General features: G+C 41.6%; 1 protein-coding gene across 2 annotated transcripts in view; it reads left to right on the forward strand.

The window, feature by feature from the left end:
• Positions 1–21584, forward strand: part of SHANK2 (SH3 and multiple ankyrin repeat domains 2) — a 2270638-nt gene that overhangs the window by 1689436 nt on the left and 559618 nt on the right. For both annotated transcript variants that reach the window (XM_069221873.1, XM_069221874.1), the window contains one exon: positions 13657–13732. In XM_069221873.1, the coding sequence (XP_069077974.1) occupies positions 13657–13732 (76 nt within the window). The remainder of the gene's footprint in view (positions 1–13656; positions 13733–21584) is intronic.

Here is a 21584-nt window from a genome sequence, read left to right on the forward strand (position 1 = left end):
TGAATCGTTATTGGAATCTGGAGCACCCTCATTTAATCATTATTGGAATCCAGGGATCCTTCACTGAGTCAGTTCGGGAAGGCAGGGACCCAGGCCTAAACATTGTCGATGTTTTGAACCGCAAAACAATACTCAAAAAAACAGAAACAAGCATTCATCAAACACATTCGCAAATGATAACACATTTTATTTAATTTGCAAACAAAATAAAAAAATAAAAATTATAATTTTAATAGGAAGGTTGGAGCTTTTCTAAATGTATTTGAAGCCACACATAGTCCATACTATATTCTGTGTGATGCCACCTGCACTGCTTCTATGAAACAATCTGAGGATACTAATGTAATTTTTAGCCTCTAATTTCAAATTTCTTGACATTTACAGTAAGTTTAAAATTTTCCATTGTACATTTAGCCACTTTATTTATATTCACTTTATTAATCTGCTAATATTAGCTAATGTTCTAAGCAGTCACGGACCCCCTGAGGAGGCTTTGCGGACCCCCAGGGGTCCCCGAGGCACATGTTGGGAACCACTGCCTTAAAGGAAAGAGCAGTCTGGGCATGCTGGAGGCCTATGGATCAATGAGCCTGTTGCAGCAGTCACGTATTATAGAGGTCATTTTAATGTCAGTTAGATGATTCATTTCATAACTAGGATTTATTTCATACCTCTGTTAAAAGAGAAGTGTGTATTTGTGTGATCCCTTGCAAAAATTTAAAAAAACTAGTCCAAAATGCCAACCACTGGAGCGGAGACAGACGTCAGTGGACGATGTCCACTGACCTCCTCTGCCCTAATCAGAACTGGGCTGCCCATCACAGTTAATGGCATTGAACTTTTCTCATCCGTTTCTCCAAGTGATGCTTGGGGAATACAGCGGCCAGGAGGCTGTGTGTCGGAGGAGGCAAATAGTTGTACAAAGGTTATTTTATTATTCGAGAAGATTTCACGATGTCCTTCAGGGCAATCGCAATAGAGTGATGGGCGTGAAAACCCAGAGCCGAATTCTCTAACTTTGTCCTGTGAATAGTGTCTTACTCTCAATTTATGTGTCTCTTACTCCTGACATTTCCTAGCATAAAACACTTCCCATTCAAATATTATTCTTTTTCAGATTCTAAGGCCCTCTTTATAGTAGCCTCTTAAATCCTAATGGGGCCTGTAATAACACCCGAACTCTCCCAGTGAAAGTCCAGGAGTTTGCAAACTCCGCCCTTTCACCTGTGTACTCATAATGAGGGTCTAAGTGTTACTAATCTGCACCGGAAGAACTCTGTATTCAGGTAATTCCAACATAAGACCTTTACCTACTGTAGTGGGGCAGGTACATCAGCGGGCCAATGCAAGTATTACAGAAAGTTAGGTGAAAGCTGCTTGTCAAGGTTTCATGTTAGATGGAGCAGTCCGCCCTTGAGGTCAATAAGTATCAATTCTATTACATAAAAAACTGTAAAACTGTGCTCGCTGGCATTACTATTAGAATTATTGCCAGGTTTGGTAATATATATGCAAATCAGCTGTGTCTTCTACTTGCGCAGCAGTCACAGGCAACAAGCAGTAGTGACAGGCCGACGCATTCTTTATTAACCGTCTATTTTTTTATTTCTAGCGTCCACTGGTAAAATTATGATGAAGGCGAGACACGTCTCATCTTAATGCAGTTATAAACTGTAAAACTGTAAACTTTGCACTTGTATAGCGCACTACTCACCCGTTAGGGTCTCAAGGTGCTGCGCGCATGCCACTGTGGAACCCCTCCTGGCTTTTCCCTGTGAGGCACCCACTCCTGGACAGCCCCAGGGTGAAGACAGGCATCCAGGCACTGTGAGGGCCATTGTGAAGATTAAGCAAGCTATTGCCCAGAGTTACAGAGTGGGACCCATCAATTAGATTAGGCACCGAGGCAAGAATTATCTGGTCCAAGGGAATTGAGCCCAAGACCCACCGAGGTGGGAATTGAACCCTGGTCCCGGGACAGATCTCTGCATCAAGGTCTGCCGCTCTAGCCATTGTGCCACACTTCTCCACATAATGAGCTATGAATTTTACCAGTCCAGAAATTCCAATGTGTGCTTTTTGGTACTACTGACGCAAAATCATCAGATGATGGATGGAATGCAGAGCAAATCAAACATTCACCCCCAGTCACAGATCTGGGTTTAATCCATCAGGTTTTTGCTTGCCATACCATTCCAGTTTGGACCCAGCCATATGCAAATCAGTCTTGACCCTCTTCCCCATGGGAACAGTCCAGCCTGAACTGCCGGACAAGGTCCTCCCTGGACCAGAAAAAAAGCATCCTAGCACCGGGTTCAGGCTATCACTCTTCATCAGCCAGGCTAGCTTGAGTCTGGTGGCATTTGGTACTACTGATCAACACTCAAAATACCTACAATTAAACATGCACATAATCACAATATAAATCTCCAGTTTTGTTTGTATGGCTTAGTACTTCAGTTCATTCTGTTTCTTAGTATTGCAAGTTAGATAAAGCTATTTACCCAGGATCACAGCATTTGGTGAAGGGGGCTGCTGGGATTAGAATTTTGATCCCGTGGCACTTGACCACCTCTCGTCTATTAAGCTGACCTGTTTCTTCACTTCCTTCCCGGCCTTTGTAAAGTTTTATATTGCCCATTAAAATAGACTCTACTGGCCAATGACTTCCTGGATTGTTGCAACCCCTTCACAAACATCTAGGATCACAAATAGAAGCAGGTTTACCACACCTGGAAAGGGAGCCTCGACACCCTTGGTTTTTCCTCTGTTTAAAATTGGCAGATCAAACCTGCCGAAATGTAAGTTCGGAAAAAGGCCCTATAAATATGGGGGCAGGTGTAATTTGGTGTAGAAAGCACCAGAATCTCTATGTCACTTTCCCATTTCAGTGGGAGAACTTGTATTTGACACTAAGCCCCTCATTGTGAGTCTGGCGGTCCTAGGACCACCAGACTCGCGGTGGCGGTCTGACCACTGCCAAAGCGATGGTCCCACCGCTTTGGCAGCGGTCATACGGTCACATTATGACCATGACGAAAGCACCATGGTTGGACCGCCAGCACAACCAGTTTCCCTCCACAGGAGGGCCTGGTGGTGCCGGCGGTGCTAATCCGCCAGGGCAGCACTACATGCAGCGCCGCCCTGGGGATTACGAGTCCCCTCTTCACCAGCTTTTGCATGGCGGTCCCACCACCATGTAAAAGCTGGCGAGACGGGGTGCAGGGAGCCCCATGGGGGCCCCTGCCCTGCCATGTACTTGGCATGGGCAGTGCAGGGGCCCCCATGGACAGCCCTGTTGCGCTTGACAGTGAAAAGCGCAACGGGTGCTGTTGCACCCTACGCACCGCAACATTGCCGCCAGCTTGATTACGATTACAATGTTGTGGGCTGTTTCCCGCTGAGCCAGCGGGCAGAACCTCTCTTTCCGCATGCTCGTTCAGGGCGAAACTCGTAATAGGGGTTGCGGGAAGGTCACTGCACTGGCGGTGACCTGGCCACTGGAGTTTGGCCGGCATCCTTTTCCACCCACCAAACTCCTAATTAGGGGCTAATTGTCATACTGGAAAAGTCTCAAAACTACTTTGAGAAAACTTACATATAAGATAATAACAAAATGCAGGTAACCAGAACAGTGATGAGGGAAAAACGAATTAAAGTGTGAGGAGAAAGATTTAAGAGTATTATTGAGAGCAAGAAGTGGTTGTGAGAAAGAAGGAAGAGCTCAATATACAACAGTAAGTAAGGTGAAGAGAAGGAATGAGATGGGATATGACATGAGAAACAAGCACTGGCTAAGCCAATAGGTATGGCTTTAATGTGATAACCTTCAGGTGTACACAAATGCTTTTAATCAACTTGAAGCCAGGCCAACTAACTTTGCCAATGCTGATAGCAAAATAAGCAAAACGAGTTGTTTCTGTACAGAATGCATATATGAGACAAAGAACTGAGGCCCATATTTATACTTTTTTAGCACCGCATTTGCGCCGCTTTTTGACGCAAAAACGGCACAAACTTACAAAATACAATTGTATTTTGCAAGTTTGCGCCATTTCTGTGTCAAAAATGACACAAATGCGGCGCTAAAAAAGTATAAATGTGGGCCTGAATGTGACAGTGTTGTGATGAAGTGCAATTTTCCGGTGTAAAATAGTCCCACATGAATTCCAATGGAAGCACTTCCTAGAAGGTGGACTGATACACTACACATCCAATTGCTTAAGTTGAGAGAGATATAAAGTTCTAGGTGCGGAGCTAAAGTCCATGCTATATTGTAAAAATTTGGGCAAGGTATGGTATGTATAGAATTATATGGTATGGGAACTTGTATAGCGTGCCATTTGCCAAAGCTTCTCGGCATTCATCTCTTTATAACAATACATCTTGCGAGACTGGCTGAACTTTTAATTCTGAGGTGGTAGACATATGTTGCCTTTGAAAAGGTATAAAGCGAGGAAAGGGAACTGGGAAACAGATGGGTCCAGGTTTGCCATATAGAACTAAATAGTTTTCTAACTTGAGTTGTTTACAAAGCTGGGTGTTGTTATCACTGACCCAAGACTATCCACGTCCTAGACATGAGCTAGAGATGTTAGTTGAAAACTGGAGTATTGATTGGTGGGTTGGTCTGTTATGTTTAATGCAATTAATTCATCGTGCCTAAATACTAAGGTTCAGTGGAGGATGGGGCATGAGCTCTTGGAGACCACCATCATCTGATGGCCTCTACCGGGTCAAACAATATTACAAAGCAGATTTTTTACAGGGAGGCTTGCATAAGGCATAGAGTAACAAATATGAGAATAAGGGGTTTGTAGTTACTGGACACATTGCTTTTCCAGCATTGCCTACTACCAGCACTGGATCATGTTCTAGCAGTTGCATAATAAAGCCAGTGTGAAGACAGTCCCCCAATCTATTGGCTGAAGTACCTTGACCAAACCAATCAGTATGATAAGTGGCCAAAGAATAGAAAGGCCTAGTTCACATTAAAAAAATACCCCAATAGGTTTCCTCCTATATATGACCTAATTGTCTGATTTTTTGAGAATTCACAAAAGTTGCCATGTGACAGCCATGGAAGCTGCAACTGTCACAGGAGTAATCTTATATTATTATGTTGTGAACTAATTACTCATATGCAAATTAATTTCCACATGCAGAAATGTGCACAGCGCCCATTTACCTATAGGAAAACCCCTTCCTGTACTTCCACACCAGGTTTTATAGTGATCACTGCCTATTTCAAAACTGGAAAATACCTTTACTCCTACATTTGTCAGGAGAAAATCTACAACCTTTTTCAGAGAGAAATTGGGACTAGAAAAACTTTTTGAATACCTACAAAGAGTACATTTGTGAATGCTCCAGAAGTTTTTTTGGCATTCCCAAACTAAAATGTCTACTCCCTTTTCTTGGCAGATTTAGTGACATAAAAACGTATGTGTGAGTAAATATTTACAGTCTTAAGACCTTGTTTTATTAATACCAATCATGGTTTTACACAGGACTACTGTTTCCCACACTGTGGGGCTCAACCCACTAGTTGGTGGGTCACGAAAGTTCAAGCATTAAATTAGGATGCCTTTAAATTCTGTATTTATGTTGTCACATTTGCTCCGCTTCAAAATCACAGGTAAATGTCAGACTTAGGGGGTCATTAGGAGTTTGGTGGATGGAACCATCCATCCACCAAACTCCCGACGAGGAGACCACCACTGTGCTGGCGGTCTCCCCACTAGCCACATTACAACTTTCTCATTGGGCTGACCAGTGTAAATCAAGGTTTCCGCTGGTCACCACAGTGGGAAAGGTGTGTCAGCATTGTTCCCTGCTCATAATTGAGCCGGCAGCAATGCTGCTGCGTGCAGGGTGCACCAGCACCCTTGAAATGCACACTGTTTGCAGAGCAGACAGTGTGCATTTCAAGGGTGCTGGACAGGGGGACCCCTGCACTGCCCATTCCATTGGCAAGGGCAGTGCAGGAGCCCCGCTGTGGCCCCCTGCACTTGTTCTCCGCCAGCCTTTTCATGCCCATTCCATTGGCAAGGGCAGTGCAGGAGCCCCGCTGTGGCCCCCTGCACTTGTTCTCCGCCAGCCTTTTCATGCCCATTCCATTGGCAAGGGCAGTGCAGGAGCCCCGCTGTGGCCCCCTGCACTTGTTCTCCGCCAGCCTTTTCATGGCGAGCACACCGTCATGAAAAGGCTGGCAGAGAACTAGGCTTGTAATCAGCATGGTGGCGCTGACTTCAGCGCCACTGTGGCTGATTACAACCACAACGCCCATCATCCCGTCGGGATCACTGATCCAGGCAGAGACGGCGGTCTTTTGGTGGTCCGACCACCAAACTCTTAGTTTGACGGTCCGGACAGCCACCACGAGTTTGGCATTCTAGTGACTTCCAGACTTGTATTTGTCCCTAAGTCTTCTGTCAAACTATTGCTTTTATTGACATGGGTATTGGTGTTTATACATTACTCGCACCTTGCAGTCAGAGAAAGTAAAGAGAATTATGTGACAATCTTGCTGGTGTACAGTTGTGTGAAGGCAAAAGCTGTAGGATGTAATTTATTGTAACACACAACAAAATGTACATACCTGCAAATGAACTGTACACATTCAGTATTTATGAAAGCAAAATGAAGCACATTTTTTATCATTCTGAAGTGTGATAAAAAAAAAGATTTTAATAGGATCAATACAAATCAAGACACTTTACTTGGTGGTGCACAAATGATAGTCACTGAAACCTCATTTCCACACATTATAATTGTGTGCTTTATCAGTAAAACTTTATGTCTGTGCATACCTAGAAGCCATTTCAATAGAAAATGTGTTGTCTGTAAAGGACAGTGCGCTTTATTTACTTTACAAAATCCCCTGCCTCATGTTCACCAGGTCGCGGACGTTTGTTATTCTAAAAAGCGAGTTGTGGTTCTATAAAGTTTGGGAACCACTGCACTAGACTATTTGTGTGTCTAAAGTACTTTTGCATGCACAAATAGCTGTTTTAATCAAACCCTAAACACCTAGACATTGAGATACATACACCATACTATCAGGTGTAGACTGTCGGAGTGAGTCCAGATGGGACAGTGTGGGTACACCAACAGACAGCCTGAGTCCACCCCCAGGTAGAAATAGATACAAGTAAGAATATTCTCAAAATCTGAAGCTTCTCTAAGTATCAAAATGTTTGCTTGCTGCCTGCATCTTCAGCATTGTTGACAACAGGGAATGATGCTCACACTATGCACTTACCTCAAAAGATGAAAGCGTGCCTGTGATAAAATACAGCAAGAAGCCCACAGCGAAAACAGCCAATGTGATGGAAAACCAGGATGTGATAGTTAGTGAAAGAGTGCATTTTCAGAACATTCAGTAGTGTTAAAATACAATTTCCAGTAATAACATTTGCTAACACAATGTGCATAGAGTAAATTTACCTGTGGGGACCCCTGCGTTCTACTTCCTCACCAGTTTTAAAGTAATTTCTTCCCAGTCCATCACTGGAGATGAATTTCCTTGTGCACTTGACAGGGGGAAATTGCTGTGCTGCATTGCATAAGGGAGAGAGTGGTGTGCTGTGCTGCATTGCATAAGGGAGAGAGTGGAGTGCTGTGCTGCATTGCATAAGGGAGAGAGTGGTGTGCTGCATTGCATAAGGGAGAGAGTGGTGTGCTGTGCTGCATTGCATAAGGGAGAGAGTGGTGTGCTGCATTACATAAGGGAGAGAGTGGAGTGCTGTCCTGCATTTCATAAGGGAGAGAGTGGAGTGCTGTGCTGCATTGCATAAGGGAGAGAGTGGAGTGCTGTGCTGCATTGCATAAGGGAGAGAGTGGTGTGCTGTGCTGCATTGCATAAGGGAGAGAGTGGAGTGCTGTGCTGCATTGCATAAGGGAGAGAGTGGTGTGCAGAGCCATCTGTAGTATCATATCTCCCCATCCCCTGTATGTCTGAGCCAGTATCTTGAATGCTGCAAGTGTTAGATGTACTAGGCTGCTAGTGTGGGGTCTGTGGTGGAAGCCTGGAGCTATGGACAGTTGGAGGGAGGATAGTACCCAAAGAGGACCTACCTGCTGTTGTTGTTATCTAATGGCCTAACGTGTGATAAAGAACATTGGGCCAAATGTACAAAGCATTTCTCCGGCTGCAAATGGTCTGATGTGCAAAATCTGGCCATTTGCGACCAGAAAAATGCTTTTTTAAATGTACAGAATACAAAATGCAATTTATTTACTTGTTACTGAGATGTATTTTGCATTTTGTGATTCAGTACGTGGAAGGGGCGTGTTTAGGATGCCACTTCCTAATACCAAATTGGCATGGTATTGATTACTGTATTGCCACCAAATTCCAGTTGCAAGACAGTAATACTTTACCACCAGTTTAAAACTGGTGGTAGGCCATTTGCAAAGGAGAAGGAGCCCCCAAGGAACCCCTTCCACTTTGAGAATGTGAATAATATTTATTAACTGACCACTGCTTACTCTTAAAAAATTTAACTTCTAGGTTTGATTTTTTTCTTTTTAAATGTATCCGTTTTCCTACAAGGAAAACAGGTTTCATTAAAAAAATATATTGCTTTCATAAAAAGCAGTCAAAGACATGGTGGTCTGCAGATCGCAGCAGGCCACCATCCCTGTGATGGCTGCGATTCCTAATGGGTCACACATTGTGACCCTCCTCCTCAATATTCATGAATTAGATTGATTTGCGACTCACAAGGATTCCCTAGATGAAATTCAAAGAGTTTTATACATGAGGAGTACAGAGTTCCTAATTACGATCCAGAGGGAATCGCAATTAGGAAATCGGTATTCCTGATGTTGTATATCTGGCCCTTACCTACTACCGGAGTGGCTCCAAAGTCGGAAGTAGATGAACAAATGAACAAATACAAAATAGGTAGAACGGGGAGCATTTATAAAGGTATATCTAAGAAAGGTCGAAACTGTATTTCCAGGGTGGAAAAGTGTAAGTAACATTTGACCCTAATATTTGACCCAGAGGGCAGCATAAGCCCACTGCCACTCCACTGACTTCAAAATCTTGGATGGAAAAGATGCACAATGGCTCAGTGGTCCTAACACATCAAATGAAAGCTCACAGTTCAAAGTGTCAGACGAAGACGAGTGTGGAAGAAAGTTCTGATGACGGCATCCGTAGTACACTTGCAAAGGACCCTCTCACTATAATCACTACTACATAATTGTTTATCATTTTAAATAACAACCACAGATTTTATAAAGGCCTCAATAAGCCTTTCCCTGTGCATTTCATCATGTCAATTTTCAATTTCTGATGTGCTTTTCAAATCTTATCTTATCCATTGAATTACAGTACTTTCTGCAAAGATTTCTAATGTGCTTTCATTAATATCAATAATCACGATGTACATCGTTACAGCACGACTAATATATATCTTGTCAGCACTGCGTTTTGGTTAGTAGTATCATTTTTGTGTAGCATTCTTCTGGATCCCAATGCTTCAAATTATATACTTATCTGCAAGTAAGTGTCCAGGATTCCTCAAACATCATGGATTTTAAAAACTTTTTTGTATTCATTCAATAAAGCAGCTGTTAATGAGCTCCAGTTTCTTTCTCCCTGGAATTAGCTTAACACAGTAGCCACCTTTTAATGAATGGCCCATCTTTTCCAATCATATATTATCTGCTTGGAATACTTCTGTGCAGTTCCCAACACGATTAGTCTTAATTGTGGGGCCGAAATCCTGAATAAGGCAGCTAGATAAACTGCACATAAATAAATTAGAGGGGTTCAAATAGCCCATTAATGGGTATTGCACATAGGGTGAAGGGCTTCACTTAGTTAATGAATTTATCCAACATGTCAGAAAAAACAGATGAAAAGAAAGATCAAACCACTGGTCATACACGTGAAGGGGCAATTGTTACTTTCTCCCTTGATGCCCAACCTCTGTCAGGAATAGACACCGACACTGGGCAGCAGACTTGGAAAGATCCCCAATTTAATGTTATAATGTGAAGACTTGGCAGTCTGGATGGATCCAGCAGCACTTAACTGCTATCAATTCTAGGCAATTTGACAGTCAGAGATGAATGGACTAAAAGGTTTTGAAATGAACTGCGCTTTCACCCACCTAATGGAGGCATCTGTCAAACTCTCAAACCATATCTGATTGAATCTAAGGTAGGCAAAATGTTTTTTCTTGCTAAGCAGGTAGGACATTGTCTGTGGATAAAGAAAGACTTTGCATTTCAAAATAGTTGGTCTGGTCAAATATATGGTTGTGCTCAGCTGCACATAGATTGTGGTAACACCAGAAGGAAGCCAGGGATAAGGGCACACAGTGTTAAGAAGTTGTTTAAAGGGATGGAGAGCTGTAAAGTGTCTCCAAAAAAATTGAGTAGCCAATAAAATGTGGGGACAAGAACATTCTACAGCTCATTAGGAATATGATATATTTTTTTTCCTGGAACTGTGATGGGCTGACTACTGGCGCACTCATGGCTGGAGCAGGGGTGCCTTTGGAAAGCAGTACTCCAGGACAACGAAAGATGCTTGATGCCATACTAACAGTGGCTTGTGCACTATGAAATTTCTAATTAAAAAGATCAATAAAAAATCCTCACACATATAACACAATCAAGATGTAGAAACACTTTCTTGTTAATTAAATTTACATTTAAACATTATCATTGACTTTTCTTGTCCGGTCCTGTCTGTTGGTGTACAGCATTTTAAACTCTGAAATTATTCAGGATTTATAAAATCATGTAACTTTTATTCATAGAGAGTTATAAAGGCTTTATGCGTAGCATAAGCATTGATTGGGTAGTATGACATTTCGCTGACTTTACTGCATTAATCAATTATTCATTGTCTATGGGGAAGCTCAGTCCCATAGGTCATAATTAAGTAGAATTACCTTCAGAATGGGGCACTGATTGTGTGCCCCAACATTCTAGACCCAAAAGGTGAGTGTGAATGTTGAAGTGGAAAGGGCAGCAGGTGGTAATGATTGGCCGCGTGTGGCTGAATACCAGAACATTTAGCACTGGTCGCTCCACTGTCTCCTCCCCAAGATGAGCAAGTCACCTGCCCCTGCCTCCTCTAGGTCAGACTTTCACTGAACTGAGAATGAAGGGAAACAGCAGCACTCAATGCCAGCACTTTAACTAATCTTGGTCAATGTCAGAATCCCATCAGCAGTGCCAGTAAAGGACACTGCCTCACTCCCTTTTCCGCTCCTCCTGTAGTATCTCGCTAAAGCATTTCTAGAACAATATGTAGCATGACCTCACATGTGTACTTTTAGAAGTTGTTAAACTTGTGATGGTGACACAGGAAACCTACTTTCTTGTCCCTCTTAGATGTGGTTTATCCTTGTTCAGTGTCTACATAGATACCTTACAATTCAATGGTCAGAGATGCACTAATCCCATGAATAAATATAAATGCTTCATACATCATTTCCCCCTCAATTACCTCTTCTTTTAATCTTCAGCACTTCTGTGAATCTACTCAGATTTACCTTCACCTGTAGACATCTAGATACTGGAGTTCCTCCCCATTTTTTGCCCTAACTTCCCTCTTTCTTCACTGAGATGAAAATATATGCCACAATTCTGTACGGATAAGCCAACTTTCATATCTATGTATCCATAATCCATCCCGACTAGTTTCTTAAATTACTCTACTCGAGTTACCAATTATTTGTGAGAAATTCCTCCTATGTGCATAGGAGTTTTCTGGCATCCATTGTGTTTGCTTTTATTCACATCCAATGTATGCAGCTTACAAAAGGAATTTATTAACAGGGTGATGGATTATTGTGTCTGGATGAGATGAAGTTGAATCATATGCAAGGACAGTTAAGGAGAGGATGTAGCATTAGGGATAGAGCTGCGACTTTGGAACTGGGGAACCAGGTTTGAGTCTAGGCGTCGGCTCAACATCCTGTGATTCTTGGCAAACACTGTGCCTACAAAAATACATGCGCCCTTGTGTAATGTAACTGATGCTTATGTGAAGTGCTCCAATACCTTCGGGTCGAGCTTGCGCTATGTAAAACTGCAAAAAAAAGAAGGTTGACTTGCTTGGAGGATGGGCAGAGAAACCGATGTGGCTGGGCGATAGAACTATTGCTATCCAAATTTGTCAAATCAGTGGGTAAGCTCTCCCAAATGGCTATTCATTGGCTCTGGAATAGTGAGGAAAAAGTTTGAAGAGAATGGATGCTTCTTACACACAAACACAGGATGGGGACCACCATCTCCTTCCATTTTGCTAAACATCACCATTCATCATATGACTACTCTCTTCTATTACGGTTGCCTCCGAGGCATGAGAAGAGACACAAAGGTATAAAGTGCATTTCACATTAAACTTATAATGGCATAACAACTGCAAAAATCTCAAGAAAAGTCGCTGGCAAATGACAAACTGCAACCCGTGTAAAATGAAATCAAATATTTAAAATTACATATTTAAAAATGCATTTGAAATTGCTTAATATATTCGAACTACATTTTGAAAATACTTCAACAGAGTAGTGCCCATTGCTGACATACATAATGTCCACCCAACTGTAAATCAGGCAGGAGATCCTTCACTTTGGCGGAGAGGGTGCTTTATTGATGTTGTGATGGAGTACCCACCCACCAAACTCTAAAACAGCCCCGTAGGCTTTACTCAAGTAAATAACCACCCCACGATCGACTTGTGCCTACGTCTTGGGCACTAAGGTACCTTCAGGCACAGTTTCAGAAAATGATCCTTCTTTCTCTGACCAAGAGCACCACATGTACTCAAGGGGATTGGATTTCATTTGAATACAGTGTGTGTCACTAGGCCATCCAGCCAAAACATACATCAACCACCATAAACATAGAAAAGAACGCAAATGGAAAATGTTACCAAATTAGCCTAAAGTCAAAAGGAAGGTAGAAGAAAAGGGGACTGGAAGAGAGATTCTTGAGTTGTAGAGGTGAAGCATGCTCTACTCATTACGGGCATCAAAACCAAGTGCTTCCAAGACTCCCCTTAATGGTTCATACACCACAGGAGTACAGGTAATATTCCTTCACCCAGCACATATCTGTTCACAAATCTCTTGCCCCGGTGGTGCACCAGCACCATATTCTCACCAAGGAAGGCATAAGAAGTGTCTAGTCTCTAATCTGCACCCTAGGTGATATATTTTAAGTCATTTTCTGCATATACGGGGACTTAGGTCCCTTTTTGCTTTGTACCACATTGCAATGATAATAAAGAATTTCAACACAAAAAAATAAGTGTGTAGTCTCATTTGTGGTGAGTAACTACTACCTCCAACTTGCTGTGACCTGGCAGTGCTGGTGACGGCGAGTGGATTTATGGGATCTGATCCATTTGCATGGAACATCATCTTGCTCCTGCACACTTGCATCACGTTGTATAATGGTAGTAGGGAACTTCTGATTGTGCCTTCCAATGCTGCTGATGCAGACCATGCCATCCATTGTGTGATGGGAGGTATGGTGTCATATATTTTCCATACTAGTTAATTAATAGGAATATTGTGTAGATCCTAATTAATTAAGATTTTTTTTGTTCTTTGTTTGCATCTCGACATGAACTTGATATACAGCTAAACATGTTCTCTGTCTTTCCTCTTTGCACAGAAACTCGCACGGACAGAACAAAGAAGCTGTTTAGGCACTACACGGTTGGCTCCTATGACAGCTTCGATGCATCAAGGTAAGATATGAGTCCTGATGTTTATAAGACTACTTGCTCTATTACTGCTGTTTTTTGTTTCACAAGAGTTTTAAAGTTTTGTAAAAAGCCTGCCTTTGAAACTAGATTTTTCATAAGGTAGGGCAAAGAATATGAAAAACAATATTTTTATGGTTACCCCTCGAAGCATGGCTAGTTATCAAGGACATCTTTCTTGGATGCATGTGAAAACAGAGACTTTAAAAATGCAGAATATAAACATAAAGACGCAAAAATGTAAACTGCGAGCATAAAGACCACACAAAAGGTCTAGTGAGAAACATTTATTCATCCTCTTTAAAATTCCCAAATCCAGCCTAAACACTTCCCTCCTTGTGTAAGGGTGTGCTGACCTGCTATTTACACTCCAACCATGCCTTATTTAGGGTGGTAAGCGCTTGATGATGGGTATCGATATTTTGGTTTTAATTGTCTTGTACTTTTTTTATTTTTGCGATCTTTATTTTTGACTATTTATTTCTGAAGTCTATATTTTCTGAATGTATGTTTTTGTAGTGTATATTTTTATATACTATCCTTCTTTGCACGAATACATACTTAATATTAATTTGCTGCCTTTGGAATGTCACTGTAGTGGTAGCTCATTTTTTTTTGAAGAAGGGAAGCCATTCAAATGAACTTAGTTTTGAAACACAGCCCATATGAAATGGATCCAGTGACTAGAAAAACCATCTCTGTATCGAGTCCTTCATCTCTACCAGTCACCCACACCAGGGATTCTAGAATCCAGTGCTGGAAGCATCAGCAGAAAATACCATGATCAGGCCAGAAGAGAATCTCAGTTTAGTCCCCAACGCCAGCGTTATCCATAGATGGAATGAAAGGGGTTTCAGGGCCAGTGGCCCAAAGCAGCCCCCGCTTCATTTGTGCATGTGCTCTCAAGCATTCAAGCATTATAGAAAAATCTAAAAATTAAGATGCAAAACGTCCAAGCAAGACCCAAGCCAAATATAGCGTTCCTGTCACCCTGACTTAAATCAACCATGACAAATTGGAACTAATGTATCTTAAATACCTCACCGAAGCATAATGAACTGACGCGATGCATTACATATGAAAGATCGCAAAATAGCATAGACGGAAGCTATCAAGAAGGATATCTGCTGGGGGGAGATGTTCTTCCGTTCGGTATGAGGTGTATACCATGTAGCTGCCTTGCTATGCTCTTGAGTCATTGAAAGCTAGATAACTTGCCCATGATGTACTACGGTATCATTGACATTTCTATTACTTGCTCTTTGGGCTGGGTCAGTATTTGTAATGGCATCAGCCGCGAAGTTGGGGTGGCCTGGAGTTCCTAAAGAACTTATGAGAAGTTGATCATCTTTCCTTGAGGAGGCCGGCTACTGAGGTCTCGCTTGGTGGCACGTGTACCATACAAGGCCACTGCCAGCCAACCATGAGGCTTCTGAAAAGAACCATGATTAATATTGTCTACTATAACAATTTTAATGTTAAATGTAAATAATTGTGGCAAATACCAAGGGAAAAATATCAGATCAATTGAGTAAGACACTAGACATTCTCCATACATTCATGGAGTATAGCCATGAAAGTGTGGGGCTTTGTTAGGACACATTATGCTGGTTCTGGTGGAGATTATAAAAATCTGTACAATGTTTCTTTAACAGTTGTCAGCGAATTTAGATGTTCGGGTTTAGTGAATACTGAAAGGTTTGCAGCACTGGGAGGGATGTTGTTCAGAAAGTGTTTCATTGATTTTACTTCTTTTGATCGTTTAATTATTTTCTGCCCGATACACTATTAAGTCAGCTCCAGCCTGTGTAACGCAGTACGTGAAATCTCATTATGCGCTCTTCAGTATTCATTCGCATAACCTGTGCCCTATCCCTTTTAACGCTTACATTTCTTTGTGATTTACCAGGCTACGCAGTCTATTGGAACATCACCTTCCCTTCTGCACTAATACATTATAATGTTGGGTATGTCTTCTCAACAGGGTTAGCATGTGTGCTACAGTATCATGTATCAGTGTCAAGTCATTCCCTGTTCCACATTTGTAGCCACGCCAGAGAGAACGGATTTGTAGGTCTCACACACCAGAAGCGAAAGCCTCTTGTGGATAATTAAAAAAACTTACAGTGGGATTAGAGCCCACCCACTGCTTACCTTCTGTTGGCTTTATTGCCAGTTCTGCTAGCTTGTTCTTATTCAATAGCTTGCCTTCCTCTTCTTGTGTTTGTCCCTCCCCTAGAGCATAGTCTCCTTCCCATACTTTTGAGTGGCTGACTTGTGTTCTTGCTCTGCCCACAGGTAGGGAACTACATTTTTGTTTTTCATTCAGCGTTTCTATGGGAGTTCCTGTGCTTTCTCCCTCGTCTGACGCATCCCCCTCAAATACTTGTCCCCACACTTTGTATTGATCCCCACCTCTCCCAGCTTGCCTGTATGGGCACAGCAACACGTATATTTTTGCCATGGTATCACTAAAGAGCAGACTTTATGGGTTGTTTTTGTTTTATCTCCTGCATTCCATATTTTGCACAAAAGGTCAGGCGTTAGCAAGCCTTTATGGTATTGAGGTAGGGGGCTAGCTGCTGCAGTTACTCCACTGGTTTTTGAGGTAGAAGGTGTAATTAGATTGACTGCAAATGGGATATCTCATCTTCTGGTGGTCCATATGTATCTTCTATGTGCTACTGCAGAGGACCAAGTGGCTTCCTTATTCTTTTTTAATTATGCTTAGTTTCCTGAGTGAAAGGTATTTCAACAAAAACACACCCTTTATAAAGCTTGAAAAGTTAGTTTTGAAATATCTTAAGACATGCATTTGATTTTCCTCCAATATTTTAAAATATTTTTTTTCTTTCACTTTTTTTTAAACAATGCTATACAAACAAACATTGGTAAGGCCAGTACTCCGGGAATCTCATTATAAAGATGAGAACTATTGGCTTTGACAAAGCTTGTTATTTCTGTGGTGTCAGAACACCAAGAAGAACCACTTATCCAGACTCCTTTTCTTAAAAGCAAAGGAGGCTTCAACATACACACAACAGAATCGCACAGCCCCCTTTCTCTTTGATGATGCTACGTGGATCTCCTCAATGAGTGACATCTCTGTCGTAGACAGGTGCACAGCTATAATTATATATAACACACACACACACGTATGTATGTGTGTGTGTATATATATGTGTGTGTGTATATATATATATATATATATATATGTGTGTGTGTATATATATATATATATATATATATATATAGTCTATATATATATATATATATACATATATATATATATATATATATATATATATATATATACTACAAAACCAAAGGTTACAGGGACGTTATAGTTAGGTTTAGTTATTACACACACAAAACAATAGATATTCATCTGTTAGAATTATTTCACGTACCTATAACTCATGCCCCAAGGTCACTATAACTCACGCCCTCATAGTTTTCTCATCAATAATTTTGCTGCAAATGTTACAGTGATATAAATGATGTCAAATAAGATGTCATGAGTGATGTAATATCTCGGGTACTTAGCAGTGAATGACGAGAGCACGAGTTATAGTTACTTGAAATAACTCTAACTATAACAGCTGAATTTCTATGGTTTTGTGTGTGTAAAATCTGAGCAAAACTATAACATCCCTGTAACCTTTGGTTTTGTAGTGAGTTTCCAAAGTTTTTAAAAAATTCTGTTTCCTAACTATAACATCCCTGTAATTTTTAGTTTTTTCAGTGAATTTCTAGTGTATTTTTAATGTTAAAATGCCCATCGCAATGCACGGGGGGTTGGGCGCAGGGCCAGGCTTCCTAATATCCTCATTTACTGCAGTGTCCAGTATCCTCAGTAGGAAATGCCTTCAGTTTTCTACTTGGATTCCATCAAGATGGCATTCAGATGTACCACACTTTTGGCATTAATTCAGAATATTAGCACTCTAGTTGCTCATTAGAATACTGTAAGCGTCTGATCACCAGGCAGTTAACTGGCATTCTTCTGCCGGTTTTGAGAGTGCATGTTTCACTCTGCACCTCAGAATGTTTTAATGAAAAAAAAGAGAAAGATATATACGCGCTCACTTAAAACGTGCTAAGTTTTCTTTCAGTAGCACTAACCGTACATTTTATGACTAAATGAACCCCTCATTTTGTTCCTTTCTAAATTAAATGTCTTAAGTTTACTATTTTGATTCACTCAAGATGGCTTTAGGTGTGGCACACGTTTGTCAAAAGTACGACTGTTTGCTCTCTAGTTGTTCTTTAGAACATTCTGGGAGGCTGCTGTAGAACACAGGGGATCAACTGACGGGCTGCTCCTGTTGGAAGTAAATGTTTTACTCAGAAAGTCAAACTTCCTTCTCATGTAGCTGAGAAAAACAGTGTGAATTTACAGAAAATATGCTCTAATTTTATCTTCTGGAGCACCTTCCATCACCTCTACGGGAAAATCATGAGGAAATAATTATCTCTCAGACATTTTGTGACCCTCAAACCCTCCTTTTCACCACAGTGCATTTCAGAGGGTGCTATCATGTATATTGGTCCCAAGATGGCTGCCATCACTTTCTGGTTGAAGTGCTGACAGCCAATCAGATCTCACCATTAGATGTATGCTTAGGGCCCGCCCAGATATACATATTTATTTTCCCTTTAATATCTCAAAAACTCCTGAACGAATCTACACCAAATAACAAAAAGCACAATCTGCAGAACACAATCTAGCTTTCTGCCAAACATGGTGTAATTCCATCCAGATGTTCGGGCTGTAGTCGTGTTCAAAACTCCTACGGGAATTAAAATAGGAAACATACTTTTTTGATCCCCCCCCCATTTTTCTGCCCCCACTTGACATATCACCCTGAAACTTTCCATATGCAACAAGAATCACCGGGTAAACTTTAAAAAAAAAACTTTTTGTGAAGAGTCGTCAAATGACGCCAAAGATATAGGCAAGTCAACAAATGCTTTTCCTATGGAAACGGGCTCCTGACTATAACTACCTACTAGCGGCTGCCAGTAGGTAATATATATATATATATATATATATATATATATTCACTGAAAAAACAAAGGTTACAGGGACGTTATTGTTAGGAAATAGAATTTTGTAAAAACACATAGAAATTCACTTAAAAAAACAAAGGTTACAGAGACGTTATAGTTAGGCTCACATTTTAAACGCACAAAACCATAGAAATTCACCAGTTACAGTTAAAGTTATCTCAACTAACTATAACTAGTGCCCTAAGGTAACTATAACTCGCGTCCCCACCATGTCCAATTTTTCATCAAAATTCTTACTGCAAATATTACATTAATATTATCAATGTTGCTATCAAAGATTTCATGAGTGCCATAATTAGCAATGCATGGCAAGGGTGCGTGTTATAGTTACCTTAGGGCATGACTGGCCCTGAGGCCTCCCTTATAAGCACCCAACCTTGCACAGTGCACGACCTTCGCCTGTGCACAGCGGAGATTACCTGCAAGACCTGGCCTGTAGCCAGACCCTGCGGACAGCCACAACCCCCCTAACCACCCAAGACCATGCTGCGCACAGCCTTTTGCCTGTGCGTCGCGGGAAATGGGTGTGGCCTCTCTGAGTGTGAGAATAGGTGTGAGAGGGTGTATTTGGGAGTGAGAGTGGCTGTGAGAGTGTCTGACTGGGTGTGAGAGTGCATACATCAGTGTTTTAGTGGGGGGGTCAGTGTGTGTGCAGGTCTGTGAGTGGGTGATGAGGGTGTCAGTGGGTCTGTGAGTGGGCATGTCAGAATCTGAGTAGGTCTGCGAGTGGGTGTGGAACTGCCTGAGTCGGTCTGTGAGTGGATGCGTAAGGGTCTGACTGGGGCTGTGAGTGGGTGCACTAGGTTCTGAGTGGGTCTGTGAGTGGGTGTGTGAGTATCTGAGTGGGTCTGTGAGTGAGTGCATAAGTGTCTGTGTGGGTGTGTGAGTTGGGAAAGACTTTGAAAGATAGAGTTTTTTAGGCTTTAAAATATGATATACTTAGAATAAGATATTTCTGCAAAATTTGAAAAGGAAAATGTATTTGTCATTTAAAAAGAGTAAGATCACCATTTAGGTGTAAGCCTTAAACATTTGCAGTTAAAAAAGGAGGAGAATGAGCAGGAACAGACCTGTCTCAAACTGCCACTCCGGTTTCCCGCCCGCCTGTCCCATCATGTGTCTCCTGCTGGGCCAGCAGGCAAAAACAGGGCCCGCCGGCACAATGGTACACACACCACAACATTGACGCCGGCTCGTAATCGTAACAGGTCCATCAGTGGCTCCACGAAGTGGGGACCATGCGGCCCCCATACAACATGTTAGAAACCCCAGGGAGGTGGTGATCCCCAGGGCTACGGGTGTCTGAAACTGACCCCATTTCCATTTTTTTCAGTTTACCCCGGGGAGGTGGTGGACCCCGGGGCTACGGGGGAGAGAGGCGGGTGCCCCCTGCCTATTAATTCTTAAAATCCCCAGAGAGGTGGTGGTCCCTGGGCCTGCAGGCAGGTCGGTTACCTCTGTTTATTAATTGTGACCCCCTTTAGACCCTTTAGAAATCAACATTGCACAAAAAAAAAAAATGTAAATGCTTTTTCGTCCTTTGGGACCCCAGTACCAGAGCCAAGTGGTCAGGGTGTCTGTACCCTAACACCCCCCTTTTTTTTTTTACATTTTTGTCTGGAAAGCAGCTCAAGCCGATTCCCAACATGGCTGCCAACACTTCCTTTCTGAAGTGATGTCAGCCAATCAGATTTCAGCATGAGATCGGGAGAGGTCGCAAATCCTTTGCATCTCTATCTATACAAATTTGGATTCCCTTAAATTTCTCAAAAACTACTGAAAGGATTTACATCAAATATCAAAAAGAGGTACCTACTGGTGACTTTCACTAGGTAATACATATATATATATATATATATATATATATATATATATATATATATAGTTATAGTTATGACCTAGTTTCTATAGAAAAAGCATTTTTTACTTGCCTATATCTTTGGCGCCGGTTAATGAATCTTCATGAATTTTTTTTTTTAACTATAATGCTCATGTCGACTGCTGTCTGGAAAGTTTTGGGGTGATCCATCAAGCGGGAGTTGAGAAAAAGGGGGAGTCCAAAAACCTATTTTCTCATACTGACATCCATAGGGATTTTGAACAGGAGTGGAGGCCGAACCGCTGGATGGAATTAGACCAAATCTGGCAAAAAGCTAGCTCTTGGTCCAGAAACAACATTTTTTTTTATTTGTTGTAAATCCGTTCAGTGGTTTTTTAAATATTAAAGAAAAAACAAATTTGTATATGTAGGGACATAAAGGCTTCGTGAACCCTCCTGATCCCATGAGGAGATCTGATGGCTGCCAACACTTTAACAAGGAAGTGTTGGTAGCCATAATGGGATTTGGCTTCAGCCAAGTCTCAGAAAGAAATATGGAACATGAGAAAAGGGACCAGGGTAAGGACACCCTGACCCCTAGCTCTATAATTTCCCTCCTGGTGCATGGCAGACTTGCTGAGCAACTTTTGCTAAAGCCAGCCTTCATTACATGGATGTCGATTTTCAAGCATTAATGCCTCTTGTTCCCTAAAGATTGAATTAAGGACATTATGGCTGTCAGAGATATACCCTGAAGTTGTGTGTGATTTTAAAAACAAACAAACTTTTTTGTACTTTTGTTTGAACTCTTAAGACTAGAGTTATATTCCCTGCTAAAATGTATGTGATGAAAAATGACTGAATCTACTGTAAAAGGATATTGTATACACATACAAATGCAAACACATGAGTATATACATTTACAGCAGTCAATTTAAAATGTGA

Source organism: Pleurodeles waltl, chromosome 3_1 (genome assembly GCF_031143425.1).
Source record: "Pleurodeles waltl isolate 20211129_DDA chromosome 3_1, aPleWal1.hap1.20221129, whole genome shotgun sequence".
In the NCBI taxonomy this organism is placed as follows: Eukaryota; Metazoa; Chordata; class Amphibia; order Caudata; family Salamandridae; genus Pleurodeles; species Pleurodeles waltl.